The sequence below is a fragment of the Protomyctophum bolini genome (genome assembly GCF_963924005.1).
Source record: "Protomyctophum bolini genome assembly, chromosome: 9".
Classification (NCBI taxonomy): Eukaryota; Metazoa; Chordata; class Actinopteri; order Myctophiformes; family Myctophidae; genus Protomyctophum; species Protomyctophum bolini.
Genome location: NC_137870.1, coordinates 31864963 through 31886327, shown reverse-complemented (window position 1 = coordinate 31886327; position 21365 = coordinate 31864963). Strand labels below are relative to the sequence as shown.

Genomic DNA, 21365 nt, shown 5'->3' with positions numbered 1-21365 from the left:
ATAGGTCATAAGCCGTAAAACTCCTGTTTTATACACGGACAAATTGTTTGTAGTAATACTGTGCATGATCATAACACTAGAGGTTCCACTTCCAGTAATGGGCTTGTATTACCAGGCCCAAAAAACAATGTTTTAAAGAGTTATTGTATTTATAGATCATTGTCTCTTTGGAATAACCTGCCTCGAAGCCTCTGCTGCATTTACAGTAATTTAAAGTAATAATAATCTAAATTTGCATTTGACACTGTGAAGTGTTTTTCAATTTTAGTTTACTGTGCTTTTTAACTTCATGTAATCATGTAACTTCAGCTATTTGTATTTGTTAGATCGAGTGTCCTATCTGCATTGTGTGTTTGAGTACTGAGATTTCATAATTTTGTATTTGTAATATATATAGTATTTGTATGTTTTTTTATGTGGACCCCAGGAAGACAGCTGGTTGCTATTTCACAAAATCTATGCCTTTGTAATCTCAATATAACAATCAAATGCGGTTGTATTGTCAGGATTTTTCTCCTATTAAGATATATTGTTTGTGTTAACCTTTCCCCTATTGCTCTCAGAACAAGTCTTGCTGTCGGTGGGGTGTTCCTTTCTTTCGTTTCCCTTCCTTCACCTTCTATATTTATATCTATGCACTCAACACCTTGTGTTTCCAGCAAATTGCCCATGTCCTCAGTCTTTCAACTGCACTACTAGGTGATGCGAACAAAAATAAAAGCCTGGGTACCAAGGCTACTTCCCTCCCTAGTCCCTCCCCTTGTTTCATTCTGACCAAAAAGAAAGTGAGTATGCCAAAGTCTTGTGAACAATAACAAAAATGATTTAAGGCCAACAAGCTTTTTAATCATTTTATCAGAATGGCTGTTGATTGTATTTACTTACTTTATTTTATTTTATACAGATGGTGTGACATGCCACTGAATACAGCCAGCCAGTTCATATGCATTACATTGTGTGTGTGTGTGTGTGTGTGTGTGTGTGTGTGTGTGTGTGTGTGTGTGTGTGTGTGTGTGTGTGTGTGTGTGTGTGTGTGTGTGTGTGTGCGTGTGCGCGCGTGTGCGTGTGTGCGTGTGTGCGTGTGTGTGTGTGTGTGTGTGTGTGTGTGTGTGTGTGTGTGTTGTACGTACATACACATCATGTATGCATATTAGTTGGAAATGCTTTATCCAAATTATCCAGTGATGCTTTTTATACCAAATGGCAGGCAGGAGATTTCAAATTGTAGTCTGTTTTGTTATGTAAGTTACGATCCAGCAGATGGCGATCTAAACCCATTACAATAAAATGTACTGAAATCCTGGATTGTGATTAGTCATTAATCTGTCTATCTCAAAAATACTACACGAATTTACCAGATCAGACAATTCACTAGCAAAGTGAGTTGAGGCAGGTCAGACACAGAGCCACTGATTTTGATACATTGAATTCAAGTTTATGTTTATAATCCCTTTCAATCTCTTTGCTTTTCTACCATGTAAGGGATAAATTACCCAATCTCAAACAACAAACAAACTAAACCTGTAAATGCACAAGTGCACAACCAAATCTACACAGCCTAGCCTATTCAAGGTAGATGTAGGCCTATGCTGTTTGATTGTCTTTACATGTGTCATCCAAAGGTCAGTTTGGGTCGTAGTGGGTCATTTCAGAGAGAGCTCATTATGAAGAAGGCCTCTCTGGAGCTGTAAACACAAGTGTGTCAGCAGTGAGATGACCTCTACCAACTCTAGATGGCCATGCCTTGACTGGTGATGCATGAAATGACAATAAAATCGGCACACCAGATTAAGATTGCTTCTCCCATTGTGTTTTTTTTCCTTTATTGGAGATCACTGATAGCCTATAACCTAACGTTTCATCCTCAGACCTGGTGATGCACCCATGGGGGATGGGGTGTTGGAGCGAGGAGGGAGTCGAGGTGTGCAGCGTCTGGCACACAAATGTGACTGGAGAGGAATGCTGTGTTTAACAAAGGCTGTTTTCACAGACTGTAAAACCAAATGCCCCAGACAGGCAATGGGGATGTGGACCCACTGGTCACAGGAGAGGTGGTGCCAATGCAGTCTTGCCTACCCGCAAGGAACTGTAATAACACATTTTCTAGAATGAACCCTCAATAAGACCATCACAATGACAAAGGTCACATGTCATAAATGTTCATAAACCATTAATGGTGCCAAAGGGTTTCTGTATATTGGGTGAAGAATTTCCCTCAAAATTGAATATTAGATCATTTGGATTAGCAAGTACAACGCAAAAATAAATATTTTCGTCCAACTGGTCTATGAAATAAGTAATTAGCTAGATCATCTTATTAGTACAGTCTCACAAGTCTGTATTGCACCAAGACACAATTATTGCAACGTGTCACAGGAAGGGTCATCGATTGGTGAAAAGGGCAGCACTCTCACCTGGGGATTTGTCACTCTTTGAGGATATAAATTAACCACCAGACCAGACGATATGTAGAAGAAGGTACAGTGTGGTGGTGGGCTGGTGGCATATTATTAACTAAGTTTTAATCACCATGAGCTTCAGTCATGACACTGTTGCTGTGGACTGGGTTAACTTTGGCAAAGAAATGGGGAACCCCTGCTGAGTTAGTATATGGCCTCATACAGGGGCTTAGAACTAACAGGGTAATGAAGATGTCACTGTAGAATGCAATGCGAGTAAAGGGTTTCTTTCTTTCTCAATGTAGAGGAATTGATATGGTCATAGTTGCATAATGATACTAAATTAATTAAGGACATAATAACAGCATACAATAGGACCATGGATAATAAGGTATTGTGACTGTTTAACAATATCTTTCATGTTTTCGAAATTGAAAGGACATGAATGCTTGGCATTTGACTGCTCTGTGCCTGGTAGGCTGAACTCTTTAGGTTTATATTAACTCTCTCATTCATTAACTTTTTTCTATTTTGGTTTAATCATCTATCAGGCAGGCATGGCATCACGTGTATATAATCTTTATTTCAGACAATAGTCCATATCACATAAGAATAACGTACAAAAAACCAAAAAGTGTACTGTAGATCTTAGTGTCTTTTCTAAAAAGTATGCAATTGCAGGTAAAAAAAAATATGTATTGGCAATTGGCATGCCTAGCTAATCACATTATATACCATATTATTTATGTCAATGTGTCTATTAGGATCTATATAGGATTCCCACTATACTACATAAATGTGTGTGTGATAGGCCTAGATACTTTTAAAATAGCCTATGCAGCACACACAGCACACTATTACCGTTACTGTTACTATAGTTAGGTAACAATAAAACATTGATATCATAACAATATTATCCTGACCTTGAAATATCCAGAATACTAATACTTAATAGCATAAAGTGTACATGTTTTGTGTGTGTGTGTGTGTGTGTGTGTGTGTGTGTGTGTGTGTGTGTGTGTGTGTGTGTGTGTGTGTGTGTGTGTGCGTGCGTGCGTGGGCGCGCGCGCGCCTGTGTTGTGGTTGTCCTCCGGTGGTACATCCCACGCGGATCGGTCGCTATGGAGAGAGCAGCAGCACAGTTCCCAGAGAGAGGAGCAGCACAGAGCTGAAGTAGTGCCATTGCGCACGCAGGGAATCATGGCGAAAAGATTGAACACTTCTTTGCGATTAACTGGACTGCGAGCTGCATTATATTTCGTCGTATATGGATTTACATGTAAGTTATTCCTTAATTTTAACTATTTTTTCTAAGACTTTCGTGGCCATTGCAAAAGTTCGGTGCTGGCTGCTGGCTGGCTGGCTGCTTCTATGTCGTTCCGTTAGATCCCAGAGAGCAAGCAGTCAAACCTTGGCTGTCCCTGTTCTGTTCAAGTCGGTGCTGTGATTTCGGTCACTTACGTTAGCTGTAGCCATAAGCTAACGGTATGTCCTGCACATCATTGTATGCTTATTATATCTACAAAAACTGATGAATCAGACTGCCAATGTTGGCGAACGTTAACGAGGTAATTTGAGTAGTTTTTTCCTTGCCTGGCATCTTTCCATTTGTTCCCACTGTAACTGAATGCTAACTGCACCCCATTGAACCGTTGCTAATTATAACACCACAGCAGCTCAATGAACTGACCCGGGACTCGTTGGAGCCCTTGGATCTCTTGTCCCGGCAACAAAGCATCAATATTACTACTTTAGTACTACTTCACAGTCACACATAATCTAGGCTTGACATGATCGCCACACATTCTTGCCACGGGCCTGTGGCCTGAAAAAAATGAAAAACAAAAAAAGTCTATTTATTGTGCAGGTAATGATCTGGGTGTCAACTGTTCATGCGAAGTAAAATCTCTTAAAATAAAGTTTGTACAGGGATGACGTGGGGAAAAAGGTGGAGCATGCAGGACAGGAGAACCCCTTTGTGACTGAATGTGTGTAGTGGCTGCTGGCAGTGCTGGGGAAATGAAGACATATTTCAGTGAGTGAGAGAGGAAAGGCATTGCAGCCGCAGAGTCTGGAAGTATTGACCTGCAGTTGGGCTACATGCCAAAGTACCTTCCAGTGTCACTGTCACAAATAGCGTAGCAGGGGAACTCTGCTGTACCCATTTCTAGTTTCTACACAGGACCTGGTGCATGCCTTAAGCCAGTTATGGAAAAAAGCCATTTGAATTGGAATGGACAGACACAGATACTGTAGTAAAATCCAGAGTTACAAAACTGGAGAAATGAACACTGAGGATTGTACTGTGTACAAACAAATAATTATGTTGTTTTGCTATTGTGATCTCTCACACTCACCCACACAAGCATTTTCCCTCTGTAACTTTTTTCCCTTCTGCATAACCACAAAATATAGGTTCATAAATCAAGTCAGAAAACTAGCATTGATAAACACATTGTTTTATTGTATGGATAATCATTGTATTGTTGGTGTAAGTATAACCTTGGGTCTTTTGTCTGGCAACATGGCAACATGTCAAATCTCCCTTTACCCAAAAGTGTGTGTGTGTGTGTGTGTGTGTGTGTGTGTGTGTGTGTGTGTGTGTGTGTGTGTGTGTGTACGTGTGTACGTGGGTGGGTGGGGGGGGTCACTTTTCTTAACAAGAGATTTAATGTGTAATTTCCTTGACTGTGTGATTTTCAGAATGCATGGAGTGTGTAGACAGCGTTGTGAGGAGGGGACTGCTTTAAGGTGTGGTTACAGACTGTGAGGTCTGTAATTGAGGAGCATAGTTTTGTGGTTTCTACTCTTGGGGCTGTGTGATTCGCAATCTAAATAAATAATGTAGTAATGGAGTCACCTAAATTACAGACTCAATACAGAAATAGATTTTTGAAAAAAGAAAAAGAAGCAATGCACTGACTTGCACGGTTTAGGTCTAATGGAAGTTGTTGTGTGTCAGTGATGGCCACTTTGTAAGTCAAATAGGTCTACCATCCCAACTGTCAAACTGGCTATAGCTTTGTGTCAACATTTACCCAAGATGGACCTTATCAGGACAGTTGTCTGTAATAGTGTAGTTCTGGACACTTATATGTAAAGAAGAAACAAAATAAGATATATATATTATTATATATATATTATTTTTGTTACGATTTTTTGTGGGGCTTTTATGCCTTTATTCTTATAGATAGGACAGTAGGCTGACAGGAAATGGGGAGAGAGATGTGGAGTGACACGCGGCAAAGGCAGTTGGGATCGGGACTCGAACCGCTACGCGCTGTCAGGCTACATTGTAGTCTAAGTACCGGAACGTCACACCAGCGGTCTGGTGTTTGTTTATTGCTTGTTTGTTTATTTATTAATTCATTCTCTTTTTTGAGGGGCGCCAGCCCCTCCTATGTCCAGCTTTTGGTGTATGTGCACAAACTTTGTCCTACACAAACATAAAATTCCCATTGACAATGAATGGACAATTTTACGTCATAGTGTCTATTTTATGTCATGATTTTTTTTTTAATTCTTTATTTAGGACTACCCCTTGAGATACAGTATCTCATTTTAGAGAGGGTCCTCATGATGATGTATGATGAATAAGGGCGCCCCTCACTTCACACGGGTGTGATTTTTGAGGGGCGCTATACAGGCTTAATGTTTGTTTGTTTTAAAAACACCATTGACAATGAAGACAAACAATGTTTTGACACCGTTTGTTTTACATCATCATTACATCACCAAATCAATATGAGCGCCCCTCACTTCACACAGGTGTGATTTTATACAAATGACTTATAAACTTTTGTAAAGCATTTGCCTGGTGGCTGGTGTTTTTTCCATTTCCCATTCAGGATATTTGCTGCAATTACTAGGCTAATGCTATGCAACCGAAGGGCTTCAGGACTAGGTAGTAGTAGTAGTGTGGACAGCTGTGACTTGCAGCTGTTATATCTATCCACTCCTCTCGTTTGATCTTAAATCTCAGTTGTGAGGCAGCAGACTGAAAGCTCCTAATCATATTTAAAAGGAAGGGGCCCATCAGCAGATGAGTGTTTTGCTTTATTGTGGGACATGGTGACTGTGTGTGCGGGATTGGAGGATTGGGGAGCAGCAGGCTGTGGCTTCTGAGACTGTTGCTTTAGGCTCCACCCTTTGCCTCCTTTTCTCCTGGCAGATGTGACTGTCAGGAGTCGGTACAAGCTACTCCCTTGTGGTCCATTAGTGAATGTATTACAGGGTGACCTCCAGCCTTGGGATTAAACATCTGCACCTAGACTTGGCTCTTCAGCCGTTGACTCTGAAGGGGGAAAAAAGGAAACTGTCACTAGTGACACAGCATTTTTCAATCCACTGCCCCTAGAAATAAATCAACATCAGTGCCTGACCCATTCATAACAGTCCAATACTAGTAGCTTGTATTGATTACCAGTAAGACGCGCAAACGCGGGAAGCGAACGCAGCTCATACATATTTGGGGTTTTTTAAGATTTATTTTTAAGTTATTATTTTTTTAAGTTAAGTTATTTTTAAGTTAAGTTTTTAACTTAGCCATAACCATATAAGGAGTCCCCAAAGCAGCTATACGTCCAAATATGGAGTGTGTTGCATCAATCACAAACAAATCACTCAGCTCCATATATGGGCACAAAGGGGACACACACACACGGACACACAGACAGACATGATCTGCTAGGTCTCATAGTAAGTGCTCACTGCGTTCGCAATTATAGGCTTACACATCTTACCCTGTTTTAATCATGGTGTTAATGTTGGGTGATTACCTTTTAAACTACCGGTAGCAACATGTTTATAGGCATTGGCAACAGTATATAACACAAATGTATGAATACTTTTATTCCTTCATTTGGCTCTTGTTTTCTCCATTTAAAATGACATATTACACATCATCGTCAAATGAACATGAACATGTGAGCTAGATCACTACATTATAAGCAGTCATCTTATGCAGAGATGTCTGAACTATAAAGTTAAGAATAACAAAATTAAAATAACCTGTTATAAGTACATAACTCAACAGCAGTGTCTCTGGTCTCACTTCTTGCTAGACTGAGACCTCTATAAATGTAATCTCCCATTGAAGAGTAATCATAAGCTGTATTGTAATAAAAAAGATGATGTGTTTATTTTGCTATACAGTCTGATTTAGTACTTTGCGTCCATTAGTAATTATCTATGGCTGTATCCAGAAAATACCATAGTCGTAAATGCGCTATTTCACTCATAACTCACTTGAGTCTCTGATTCATAGGAACTGGGTGGCAGAAACGGCTTCCAGATATTTTCATGGATAATTGCCTACTGTGAATGAACAGAGGGAAGTTAGGGAACCCCTTTAAACTCTTTTGCCTGCTGCTGTATTCAGGCTGTAGAGGAGGCAGTATGCAGTCCAGCATGTAACTCATATACTGGTCACACTGAGGTTGAAACACTGAGGTCCACTTCCACAGTAAAGTATTAAATGAGTGGCACAGGGCAGGATGTGCACCGTCAGCAGTCCAGTCCCCACAGGAGAGGAGCTAGTCTAGGGTTATGGGAAACAGGTGTGGTCCCTTACTCCCTCGTTACCACTCAAACCTTATGTGTTTTTAGTCATTCAACTATCATGTGGTCATGACGTGTTTTGGGACAAGTCATGCAGTCATGACAGTCAGTTGTACACTTACGGTACCCATAACCATAAAGCACAACACTGCAGGAAAATACCACAAATGCTGGTGTTGGCTGTAGGAGTCTCTCTTGACAGTCATCTGAGGGTTAGATTGATTTTGTTCTATAACATTGTCCTTATAGAGCAGACCAGTAGGTTAAAACCTTAAAAGTTCACTTTACTCTTCCTTGTTTTATTCTGTTCTCTTTTTAATTAAATAAAGTACAACTGTATTTCTCTTTTGAGTTATATTTCCTGGCACTATACTCAGTGATGGTAATAGGGTGCATTTTGCATCCCAAAACGCAGATTATTGATAATGGACCCATCCGTGGACCTTTCTGGGGGTCCCATGGACACACTACTCTGTACTCAGCACTGTACTGTAATTTGGTGCTATTTAATTTACTTTAAACTTTGCACTGTTGTTTGCATAACTCTTTAGAAGATTTAGAATTGTGTTTATTTCTTTCAGTCTCAGATATATTTTATACATGAATATAACCATGTTATAACCATACTAGATGAAATGAGAGTTAGATGCTGCAATTTGTAAAAATGACAAAATATGACTCCTAACGTCGTTGAAGCGGGACTCATAAAATGTCCATGGGAACCACCACTGGGTCCCGGGACCCATTACAGTCAAAACCTATTTACATCACTGCTATACTACATACCAGTAAGACACCCCGAGGGCGAAAAGCAATTTAAAGGGCGAGGTCGCACTGAAACAACAGATGCTTCATAATACGGCACAGTTGAGAAGCAGGAGTTAAACTATTAATCTGGTGTCAGGGATGTCAGATGTAGAGTTGCTGGCCGGCTCCATATATGCAGATCTAGTATGTCAAACCAAATGGTTATCCAGGGTTTGATGAGGTCAGTGTCGTGATCTTCATATATGGAGATCCAGTTGATGATAGTCAGCTCCACATATAGAGATCCATATGTCACTGGTTATCATGAGACTTTCATAATATGGCCATATATTGACATTCCCATATATTGATTGATTGATTGATTGAAATATTTATTAACAGTTTGCAGAATTACCGTACATTTCAAGGCAAGCACAAACTCATTACAAACACTGTTAACTGTGAGTGGACGACCAAATTAAGCATTACACTTGTTTACAAGAGGGTCCACCTTGTTCAATTCATCAAAACATTTAAAGACGTACAAATAGACACTTCTATATAGTCAAAGAACAGAACAGGAATTCATCATAAAGGAGGTCAAAAGGAAAAAGAAACATATACAGTGAGGGGAAAAACGGGTGGCGGGGATTCAGATTTTACGGGGGCCAGTTTCGAATTGCAGCCGTCCGTAGGTGCCCTTTGAGAGCGGTTTTGAAGGAGTCAAGGGATTCGCATGTCTTAATGACTGTTGGTAGGGTGTTCCACATGTTGGTGGCATAGGAGCGAAAATAATTTAGTCCTTTGTTTGTGCCGAATCTGGGTTGTACATGGTTCGTTGCACTCCCTCTGGTGTTGTGGGTGTGGACTTTGTTAACATTAAGGAAGTATCTAGACAGGTACATGGGTATATTGGTGGTGTATCGAATCTTGTGGACCAGACCCATTGCAAGATGCTGTACTCTGTCGTCGACCCTAAGCCATTCCAGCCTGTCAAAGTGGGCAGGGGTGAGGTGGGTTCGGGGGGTGAGGCCTACCTGAATACAGGCACATAGTACCTGTATTCCAAATAGTACCTGTATTCCAAATGCATTATATTATTGCCATTGGTCTTCTCTTGTTATCATCTGCTATTGCCCTCCCCGATATACAGTAATGGTACATTATTGGCATATTTCTCAACCACAACAACAGAAATGTGCCACCGCTAGACAAAATAAATGAAAATAAATAAGCAGACATTTTAAATAAACTTAAAAAATTACAGTACAAACTGTTAAAGTGACTAGCCAGTGAGTGATTGTGTCTTTAAACCCTCAGTTGCTGAACTGAAATGTCATCGACAAATGAACAAAATAGTTAATACTATTGACAACATTCTAGCAATCAGCTATCCTACATTCCAAAGATTCCCTACATACTGAAATCCGATTACAGTACAGAAAGGATGTAGTTTCTGGTTTTGTCAGAAAAATGAAGAAATAATAACTACCGGTAGTCTGTTACTGTGATAATCCATAGTCTTCTATAATTGCTGTTCTGAATGAATAATCTGGACTCTGGTTTTTAGGCTGAAAGTGTTCCATTGGATAAGGCATGTTTACTTCTTCATTAATGCAGTGAAAATGTTTAGCTGCATGTCTTCGGCTTATCCTGCTGCTTTTCCAGACTCACCAAGTATAATGAAAATGAGGTAATGCACAATACAACGCTTGAGCTAAATCCGCCAAGCTCTCACAAGCTTTAGCATTTGCCTATAGTCTGTCAAATTCTGTAAAACACCAGATTTCAGATTTGCGCAAAGAAAGAAAGACGAGCCTGATTGCTTGCAAAGTGAACCCATTTTAGGCGGAAACCCCTTTTGTTGTTAGCATTACGTTATGCTTTAGCTATTTAAAAATAGAAGATCTACAAGCTCTGGCTACGAGCTTGTAGGTGTGCTATTTTTGAAAAATCGACATTTTCATTTTCATTTTCAAACAGACATTTTTAGAATCTGATCTCAGGTCAGAATGGGTTAACCCAAACGTACCGGAGCTATATAGAGTAGACCAGAGTAAACACAGTGGCCATTTGGCTATTACTTCATTCTTGGGGGGGGGGGGGGGTGTGAATATGGCCAGTTGCTTCAACAGGGTCCTGTGCCACCATATCCACCTCAACGCCTCCCATGGCCACATTCCTCCCCTGTGGCCTGTTCTAAGTTTCCACTCTCCTATTTCAATCTCTGCAATAATCTCTGACATAATTCATTTTCACTTAGGCTGAGATGGAAAAAAGTTGTATATACAGTTGGAGTAGACCTCATATATATATAATTAATTATATATAATTGTTATTATTAGCCTATATATATTTACTATACTTAATGAAGGTAGATTCATAGAACTTGTCTGTGGGGTTCTTTACCTGCCAGTGAGGTGCCCCCCCACCAGGAGGATGGAGACTAAAGGTGGTTGCACACTGGACGTGTTATTTCGGAAAACACAGCAAAAAAATCAAAATAACGCGCTCTGTGTGCAGGGACCTTACAGTCTTGGCAGGGACATTAAAGCCTCAGTCCAACTCCTCCCTCCCAACACTCCCCAACGTTCCCTGCTGACAGGTGCCGTTCCATGCAGTGACAAATATCACCCTGCCTCTCCCTGCCCGGCTTCCCTCCCCCGAAATTTCTATTCGTATCAAAGCCTGACAAAGCCGGATGCACTGTGGTGGACTCAACCCCTAGCCTCCACGGTGGTGGACAGGCAGGCACCTGTCTTTACCACTGCACCACCCGAGCACCTAGGGTACCTAGTGTACTTTCTTTTGTCCAGCAGAAAGGTAATACAATATATAGAAGAGGTAATGACTAACATGAGTGTCAGTTTGCTGTGGTTTCTCTATTTTGTCTCTACTTGTCTTGGATGTGTGAATTAGACCATAAAATACTAGCCTACTCCTTAAAATGTATTCTCATGGCAGATGGCAATACTGTATAGTACACGACACGTATAAGGATGTGTACATACATTTCTGAAAAAATATTTCCCAAATCTAAACATCAGAGGGACAGAAAATGTTAGACAGACTGGAATATCAAACTGTTTGATAGAAACATTGTGAGTTTTATATAATGTGATATCTCCCATGATAGGGTCAGGATGCACACAGTCTCCATCGTCATTTTAATGTTTTCTATTTGAACAGTTGAATTGTGCATTATTGTTAACTAGGCAAACTTTTCTTTTCTGGTTATTGGATGACAGGCAGCAGTTCGGCTAAATAATATGGGAATAAATTATAACTTTCCCAGGGCATGGGAATAACTAATTCAGAAGACTGTATTTGTTGGAATTTCCCTTAGAAAGAATCTAGGGACAGACTATTGGGTGGGATTCAGGACAATATAAACTGTGAAGTCCAAGGGTTTGGCCTGGCAGATTGTCAAATCCCCACACACTCGTGTCTTCTTGTGAAGTTATCCTGGACATGTGCTGGTCTAGACAGATGTGTCTGCTTATTCTGCATCCCAACGGATTCACTACAGAGTGCAGAATGCATTGAATATCTCATTTTTAAAAGTAGGTGTAGTGAATCAGCAGGAAGAGGGTGACGGTGAGAATTGGTGAGAGTGCCAGGAAAAGGAGGAGGGACGGGAAAGTAAATTCTCACTGACCAGCAGAATGCTGGAAAAATGCCACATAGACCAAACCACTGCTTTTATGGACCTCTGGAGTATGTTACACATAGTTCAGATTTGTTTTTGTTTTGCTGTTTTCACTTCCTCCTGTGTGGTGCACTGACCTTATGAGAAGTGAGACTGAACGCAAGAGACTCTTTGACCAAATTGTTTTTATTACTATACCCTTTTGGGTGGATGTGACAAGGAGTCATTAGACTCATTACAGAAAAAACATGATTAGACTTGACTTAATGTTCAATTCAAAAATTAAAAATGTCTATCTACTAGCTACTTGCAATCTACTTGATAAGAAATGCCTAATGATTGCTAAGAGATTAGCAGGAATGGAATAAGGGGAGACTATCAACAATGCATCCTTTCTCAAGTAGCCTACCAAGAAAGAAACGCTTTAGCTTGGAGCGAATGCTGAATTCCAGCTTCTTCCTGTCTTTGTCAGGAAAATAATAATGTAAAGATGACCTTTCGCTTAAATCAGAACGTGTCAGTGCCATTTCTCTGGAGTGATCACATCAGCAACTTTGGAATGGTTCATTCAATTTATACTCTTCTTACTCATCATTCATCAATCAATTAATTGGAACAATTCGTTTTCGACTACTTGGCTCCATTCAAGGTTAGCAAACAATTATGTATCACACTGAGTGATTAATGCTGCATAAATTATAGCCTAATGGCAGTACACACTACACAGTAGGACTTTTAGTATATATGTATAAAGGAACTAGAAAGATGCAATCCTGGGGAATTGTGAGTGTGGTTGCCTATCTATATTACATATTGGGATCATGGGATGTTACCATATATATATATATATATATATATATATATATATATATATATATATAGGCTTATAGGCAGGGGGTGTAATCGTCGTCCAATCAGAGGAGAGAGAAATAAAGACCAATAACAATAGTCAGCTTGCCTATCAGCAACCACACTAATTACTGTATTTACACTACTCAAGTCTTCATTACAACACATTCCGAGCTTGTAGATTGTAGGCGAGTGACGCCGTTGTAAGCCAAAGTGTAAATCAGACTTACGCCTGTTGTTTGAGACAGTAGACACCTATTGGCCTGCTTGTTTGCTGTTCTTTCAGTTGTCTTGCCAAGCAACATTGGGGACACTTTCAGGTCTTTCTTTACTAGCCCGTAGTAACCATCAACCGTTTACTATACAAACTCTGGTATACAAGTAGCATCGCCTTTCACTGCCAAAGCTACATGTTTGTATCTCTCAGCTGTGTAGCTGAGTAGAGTCACAAAAACATATGTGTGACTCCCACCGTCTATTTTTGAGCGGTGCTAATTAACAGCTCCAACATGTGGCTTTGTGTGTAGGTCCACTGTTTCCATTGTGGTCTACACAGTATATAGAGGGTAGGGTATGGGCGTGCATAAAGTGAGTGGCGAATCGAGTTGCAAAGTGAGTTTAACGTTGTTTAATGCAGCCATTAGATGACAGGAGGCGTGGTCTGGTCTGGACACAGTCAAATAATGAGAAACAACAACACGGACCACGCAGCGTTAGACACAAGTGCGCCACAGGTGCGCGACATTCTAGTAAATATACAATCCCCATCAATACAGATCAATTAAAATATGCTTTGTAATATCTTGCAAATTGGATCAAGACCTAGTAACGACTCCAGACATGTGGTACTAGGCATGATTGTAAAGCGGTTGTGAGTGACTCCCTCAACTGAAAATGGAGATCACTTCCGTCCTTGTTATAGGCTCATAATTATATTGGCATTTCAGCCTCCTCTTGGTACTCACAATCTAAACATCTAGGACTAATATCTTTGATGCATGTTTACCTCTTGAGATGAGTAATATAAACTTGAGGAAAAAAATGAGGAACAGTGAAAAGATATACAGATTTTGAAGAATTCTGCAGTCCTATTGATTAATTCTTAATATATTTCAAGGAGTCGTATTACTTCTATCTTCTAATTCAGCTTCCCTACATTTGGGTTCTGTTATTTTTAGAACAGATTTTACTGATCATCTTTCCAGACTTGGCTATCGTAGGTGTGGCTGCTGAGGCTAGTCACATCCATCTTTAAGAAACGGCCTTCCTTGTCATCTGGTCTGGACAAAAAGCAAAGCTAGAAGCTGATTGTTGAATTTTTTTAATCTGCTCTTAAACCCTTTGTGGGATGTGCATCAAATGAGATGAGTCATACTAAAATAGTCAGTAGGTCAGACACAATTATTTTAACTGGTTGCAATTTACTTACAAGTCAGAATCATGACAGATTTACGTGGGATTATTAAGCAGTGAGCACCCATGGATCACTGGATCTCCCAGCAGGGAAATATTTGTCCCATGGATAGGAGGTTAATGAGGCTTTGGCCTACGTAGTATATGTGACAGCCTCAATGATCATGTAGACCACTTACAGTACACAATGAGGGTCATGTTGAGAAAATGTGCCAGTTGTTAGTTGTTTAAAGAAAAAACAACATGAGACAATCATGGGAATTATTTTTAAACAAAACAAACGTATTTCCCCGAGGGTCTAGCTGTGGCATGTGGGAAACTATGTTTTCACTATGACAGATTAGCCTAATGGAAGTACAGTAGCCCATTTAGACCAAGCCAAGGTCACTGAAGTCTGCGATTAGAAGAGGAGTCTTTCTCTCCACTCAGCCCCACCTACTTCCCAAAGGGCCTGATCTATTTCTGTCTGAATGAATGAAAATTGAGCTGAGTTTTATAAGGAAAATGTGTGAGGAAAATACCTTACTTTGAGACTGTTGTGTGTATGGGAAAGAAGTCGAGTACCTATATAGCCTTGTTAGCTCAAATAGTATACAGTGCCCCAGAGTCTCATCTGACCATAGGAGTGTACTGTATGTGTCCTTAAGAATGGTTCACTGCTAGCTATACACTCGAGCATTGTTAGGGAGTCTGGTGTGATGAAAAACATATTTCTCTGCTCTCCACCCAAATGTTAAAGAGCACAGTAGGACGAGTTATGATTGGTTTGGTTTGTGGTGTTTTTTCAGGCGAGGTTACCACGCAGAAGGAGCTGCATTAAAACAAACAAGAGGAGTGTGATACTTTGTGCAGTTGCCAGTTAATGCTTATTAAGACTTGGAACATTTAGGCAAAGCTTTTGCTGCCACAAAGATTGTCACCGCGAGTTATGCTGCCAGGATCTTTAAACAAAGTACTCCTAATTTGTTTGTTCTGTCTATGTGGGCTCAATCTGACACTGTGTAAATGATTTGGTATTGAAATTAATTAAATGGGTAGCTATACAACCATAAAACACTGCTTCTTCTGAAAGCAATTCAAGTATTATGATATCTTGTTAATCTGTTAAGAGCTCAAATATTTCATGGCTGTCAAGACACAATAAAATAATTTCACAGACCAGAATCCTCCTAGACTTCTACAGGACACAATCTTTGGGCTATGATTTACCAAATAGGATCAGCTCAGGACACGAACTACAAACCTTTGTACCCCCAGTGTAAATTTCCAGCAGTTCAGCATTGCAGCGGCAGGCAGGCTCTCTATCCTTTGGCATCAGCATGTTAGGGATGTCATACACCGGTGCTCTAATTGAGGAACACTCTCATCCTATCCTAACCTCTGACAAGAAAGCCTCCAAATTAGATCATCTCGTTCACTCGACAGGGAGAGAAATGTCTGCGTAGCTCCTTCAAAAATATAACCTCTTGTGGTTTTCCCTTAACAGTATCACTATCGTGGCATGACGATTTCGGTGCAAAACTACTTGACTACCTGCTGAATTTGATTATTATTTATTTAAAAAATGTACATGTATGTACAAATTGTCTGTCTGCCTGGAAATTAAGGCTTAATGCCCAAACCTAGGCCCTTAGTATTATGTGCAGATTGTGTGCATACCTTCACAAATACCTTACCCCCCTCACAACCAACCAATAACACATGACTTCAAAGCTCCAAGTCTCCACACTGCAAAGTGGGATGCTGCAGCAATGTTGGTGTTGCTATGGTATAGAAAGGCAGGCTGGCAGACGTACAGTAGTTCAGGGGTTCTTAACCTGTGGGCTGTTGGTCCACTAGTGGGCCGTGAGGATATTGCAAGTGGGCCCCCAAATAATTGGCAAAACACTTAAGACTTCAATAATAATATGGCATTACGACAAACGAAACAATTACTTCAATATCATGGCATTTCTTCTTTAAAAGTAAACCTTGAAAAAAATATTGATAAACAGGAGCTTAGTTCCATTCGATTAATCATTAAAATAAACAATGCTCTGAAAATACCGCCGTACGTGTTATGTTGTCAGATGGGTGCTTTCGAGATTGTCAAGTGGGCCCTGATCCAGAAAAACTTGAGAACCACTGCTGTAGTCACAAATCACAAGTCACAAATCCTGTAGTTATAGTGCATGCTGTTGAAAGGTTGCAACCTATCCTGACACACTGTATGCAAACACTATTGATTTCAGTTTTTTCCGACAAGCACTGATCTTTAATCAAATGCGACTAGGATGGGAGGGGGTGTGCTAGGGGGAGCAAGGAGAAAATGGGGTCTTGAAAAGGACAGAGTGACGTATAAAAAGGCCTGGCCTGTCCCATTGAAAGGCCTTGTCAGTTGGTATTTGTCTCCATCATGAATTAAGTGACTGAAACAGCCTCACACCCTTGCAAAGTACAATGCTAGGAAGGAAGGGGGTAGATTGGAGCTGGTGTTGCTACTAATGGCTTTTTCACACTGCACAAATATCCATTACGATAAAGACATGCCATAAAGCAGGCACTTCAGCACAACACAGCCACTTGGACACTGTCTCTAACTGACTGAGGCAGAGTTATGGCCTACACAAAAGGCAAAAAGAAGTTCTAGCCAGACTTTACTGTGGGCATTGTCAGCTTTTTTCAAGATTCCTCAAGGGTTAACAGTGAACGCCCTTTGAATGCCCATTGAGTTCTTTGAGAGCACACAACGACAGATTGCAGGATGTGTTACCCATCGTGGGTGTTTGGGGCGTTTGCTAGTTAACTACTTTAACTAAGTTAACTACTGATCACTTTGCAATACAGAACGTGAGAAGTTACTGCATCCTTGGGTCTGCATCATCCACTGAGATTCTGTGTTTACCATGATGCTAGTTTATCTTTGTTTGCAAACAATGCAAACAAGGTGGCGTTGATTATTCCTGACTACTGGGCAATATTGGATGATTGCAGTGCAGCAGCACAACGAATCCTCACCTGGGTTTCCCTCTCTGATTCAAGGTGGTGGAAGTGACCTACTGTAAAGGTTCTACTCCGTTAACTCTGTGTTCCTTCTCATTCACTGGGACAGTGAGTGAAACAACAGACTCCTGAGAGGAGAAAGTTGTTAGGAGACAGTTGCGAAATTGAGCCATTAAAACCCACAACATTTTCTCTTTTATTGCTGCTCTCAGTTTAGTTACAGTGTCACTTAGGACTATAACCTGACTGCCAGATTGCGGCAGTATTGAGTTCACAAGTTTCCTCCTCCTGCCTGCATCTGGGTTCTCTCAAGCAGAAACGATGAACCCGGAAGCAGCGGGGGCTGCATAATAATAATAATTTAGAGTTGTAGTCTTGTAGGTTGTGTCTACATTTGCGTTCAATATGTCTCGTGTTGAGTCTAGCGTTGAGTCTAGCGGCCACATACAGCCGCATATCGCTCCGGACAGAATTGGTCCGGAGTACATCGTCTCTGCCCGAGAGAGCCCAGACTCTCCCTTCTGGCAGAATGCAAATGTTGTCCAGCAGGGGGAATGGTTCCACCAGGCTAACTTAGGACAACAAAGTAACATAGTATAAGATGCACAAGTCGTAAAATAAAGACCACACAACAATGATGAGGTATTTTTAAATATTGACACAAAACATTATGAACTGTCTGATGTATCGCTGGAGTTGGGTTCACTATAGATTTTTGCTACACATTGCCCTTGGCCTTGCCCTTCAGTCACAATGTTGCAAAGCTTCGCTGCGAAAGCATTGCTTCAAGTGGTTGTGCTCTAATGCAAATTACAAACATGAAAAAGCTTAAGTCTGCACAAAATATGACAACCTTTCAGTGCAGCATGCAGATTATGTCACAGTAGTTTTGTTATTGAGATGGTTTAATTAGAAACACGCTATTGGCTTAAAGCCTGCAACCAAGGCTGAGCTGTTATTGTCAGTGACACCTCACATTATATGCATGGTGATGGCTGTAGTATGATGGAACCAGCCTGGCATTATTTTAAAGTTACTCAAACATATCTGTACATCTTCTGTCGTTCTCAGACCTTTTGTCACTGGCGTTCATTCATATTTTTTGGAACAGTGTCCTTAGTTTTCCTGGCTTCACTGTATTCAGTTCTAAAGGATGACTGTTCAAAGTATCCTGTTTTTTGCTCTTAACCACACTGCTTCACTGTGCGGATCTCATGTCTACATTCCTCTATTGTGAGGTCTTTAGATCATTGCTGTGTGAGCAATGCCTAACACAATAATCAATTCATGGAGTTTGTCTCATGAACAGGCCATGATGTAGTCCATTTTCTCGTTGCACATATGAGTTTCTGGATTCAGTTCCTTCACTGTTGGTCTGATCTTACACGCACAACTTAGCTTTCATTGACAGGATCTCTGGCCAGCAGACGAACCTCCTTTTGGGGAGGTCAGGGCTGAAGCTGGGTCAGAGCTGGGTAGGTGGAGACTCTGGCTCGTTGAGTGGCCGACAGGGAATGTTTGCGCCAGTTGCCTAGCAAATAGGAAGGTTTTGATTTACCATTGCGTCTTTTGAGCAGCTTGTCGCAATTAGTGATGTCAGCGGGGAGAGAAACAGTGCTTTCAAAGGGCCGGCGTGTCCCTCCCATGAGTTCATTCTTTCCCTGCGTTTCTCAAGGATTGTCTTTGCCATAAAGTGCAAAAGTGCAATTTTTCTTTCCACATCTCTTTTGTTTGTCAAATTAGGTTATGCATGCTAGGCTACATCCTGTTTTCTTTTCTTTTTCTTGCTGCAGGCCAGGGTATCACCTCTCGACCAAATGTAGGATATTGGTTAGTAAATATCAATACAATGAAAGATGACAGCAGCAAAAAAAAAGACATTTCATCCTACTTGAATTACATGTTGCTATGACAGCTAAAATGGATGTCCAACAATTAGTAGTATACTCAGGAAGAATGGCTCAACTTTCTTTTGTGAAATGGCAAAACCTTAACGCACTGCTTACATTTCATTTCCCTGAAGCATTTTAGATACTGTTTCATGCTGCGCTAGATTGTGCGCTCCTGCTCTTCTGTTCTTCATGGTCTGAGCTGACAATGCCAAGCCCTCACCACACCCCCCGCCCCGGCTGTGGGTATCCCATGCAGAAGCCATCTGTCTCTTCTCCCCTAATGGTGAGGGTGGAGGCCGCACAAAGTACTTCCCTTCTTTCTCTCCCTTCAGTGCTCGCCCTCTCTCATCCCCCAAACGCCTACTGTAAAACAAACAATGTAGTGTGGAATGGGTCTAGTTACGTTGCATGCTTTGAGAGTGCTCGGAAAGCTGACATGGAAAGAGAGAGAGACGAATTATCTACAGCAGCAGCAGTTGGGGTATCGTGTCAGGTGGCTTCAGTATGTAGAGCATGTTTTTGAGAAGGCCCTGTCTGAGACGCGTGGCGGGATCAACATAATGTCATGCATGCCAAGCATGACTGTTTACTAGCTGCTACTCCAAAAGGAGTAGATTTTCTCTTTATTGCCCTGTTATCGTTATTAGTCAGTTACTATGTTCCTGTATACCTATACTGTAGGATATATGTGACTATTCAGCTTGTAGTCTGGCTCTGATTCTGCAAGTCTGATTTTTTTTACACAAGGTATCCTAGCAGAAGCACTTTGTTGCATTGACAGGGGAACGGGGAACAGCTGTTGTGACAGCTCGGCTGGCTGAGGAGTAAAGAATGCATAGCATACACTCCTCTGACCCTGACGGTCAGCCACATGAGTAGACCCACAGGACTCTGACAGACGCAATACAATTACAAACATACTGGAACACATGCACAAACAACACAACACATTATAAAAAGATGTAAAGTAAAGTTAACTAGGTCTTTCCAAGTCCTAGTAATATGAGGCAGGCTATACGGTCCAACTCTGCATGTTAGTAGTTATTAAAAGCCTCCCACTAGGGGGCAGTTATTCAGGATCAGCCTAGAGTAGACGATAACATGCAACAATTATTGTCTCCACCAGCCAAAGGCATGGGGAGAGTAACATATAGGACACGCTCCAGTCACTGGCTCACACTAAAGGTTCCAAATGTAAACACAGAGTTGGGGGAAACAGCCTTTTGTTTTAGTGCCCCAACCACGTGGAATGACTTACAGTTTAAATTAAAGATCTGTGTCTGTCTGTGGACAGCTAATATCTGGCACAGTTGGCTTGATCGCAGCCACACACACACACACACACACACACACACTCCCGTCCCTGGATGCCAAGATTTGCTTCCAAAGTTTTCAGGAGTGGCCCGTTTTGTACAAAATGATGCAAATCATCAACGCAGTGTCCGATTGCGGTGAAACTGTGTATGCACTAGGCTGAGGAAGAAATGCGACTTGACATTTTTCACCATCAGCCTGATGGTGGTGCTATAACAGGCCGAGTCGAGTCTTTACATATAACTGTGTCAAACGTTGTATGCACAATCCCTACAGCACAAGGAAAACGTCTGGCCTGCATTTTTCAATTCTGCCTTTTCGAGGCCCATTTATGTGCAACACTTTTTCATATTAGTCCTTTAGATTTGATCCAAATATCAATCCTGGTGGAGACCTGTGCGCCGAGGGGCACTTCTTCTAGTTATTTATTTTATTTAGTATAGACCAAGCCTTCAAACAAATAGATTCAAGTTGTTAATTTATAAGAAAGGTTATGGTGGCAATATTGGCAAACCACATACAGAACATGGGTGTGGCATAGACGGCTAGAGCTCAGAGGAA

At 41.0% G+C, this 21365-nt stretch overlaps 1 protein-coding gene across 1 annotated transcript in view; it reads left to right on the top strand.

Moving 5' to 3' along the window:
- The first annotated feature begins 3528 nt into the window (after positions 1 to 3528).
- nectin3a (nectin cell adhesion molecule 3a) overlaps positions 3529 to 21365 on the top strand; it is a 36452-nt gene continuing 18615 nt past the window's right edge. Inside the window, exon 1 of the mRNA XM_080772572.1 lies at positions 3529 to 3678. Within this exon, the coding sequence (XP_080628698.1) occupies positions 3600 to 3678 (79 nt within the window). The 5' untranslated portion in view covers positions 3529 to 3599. The remainder of the gene's footprint in view (positions 3679 to 21365) is intronic.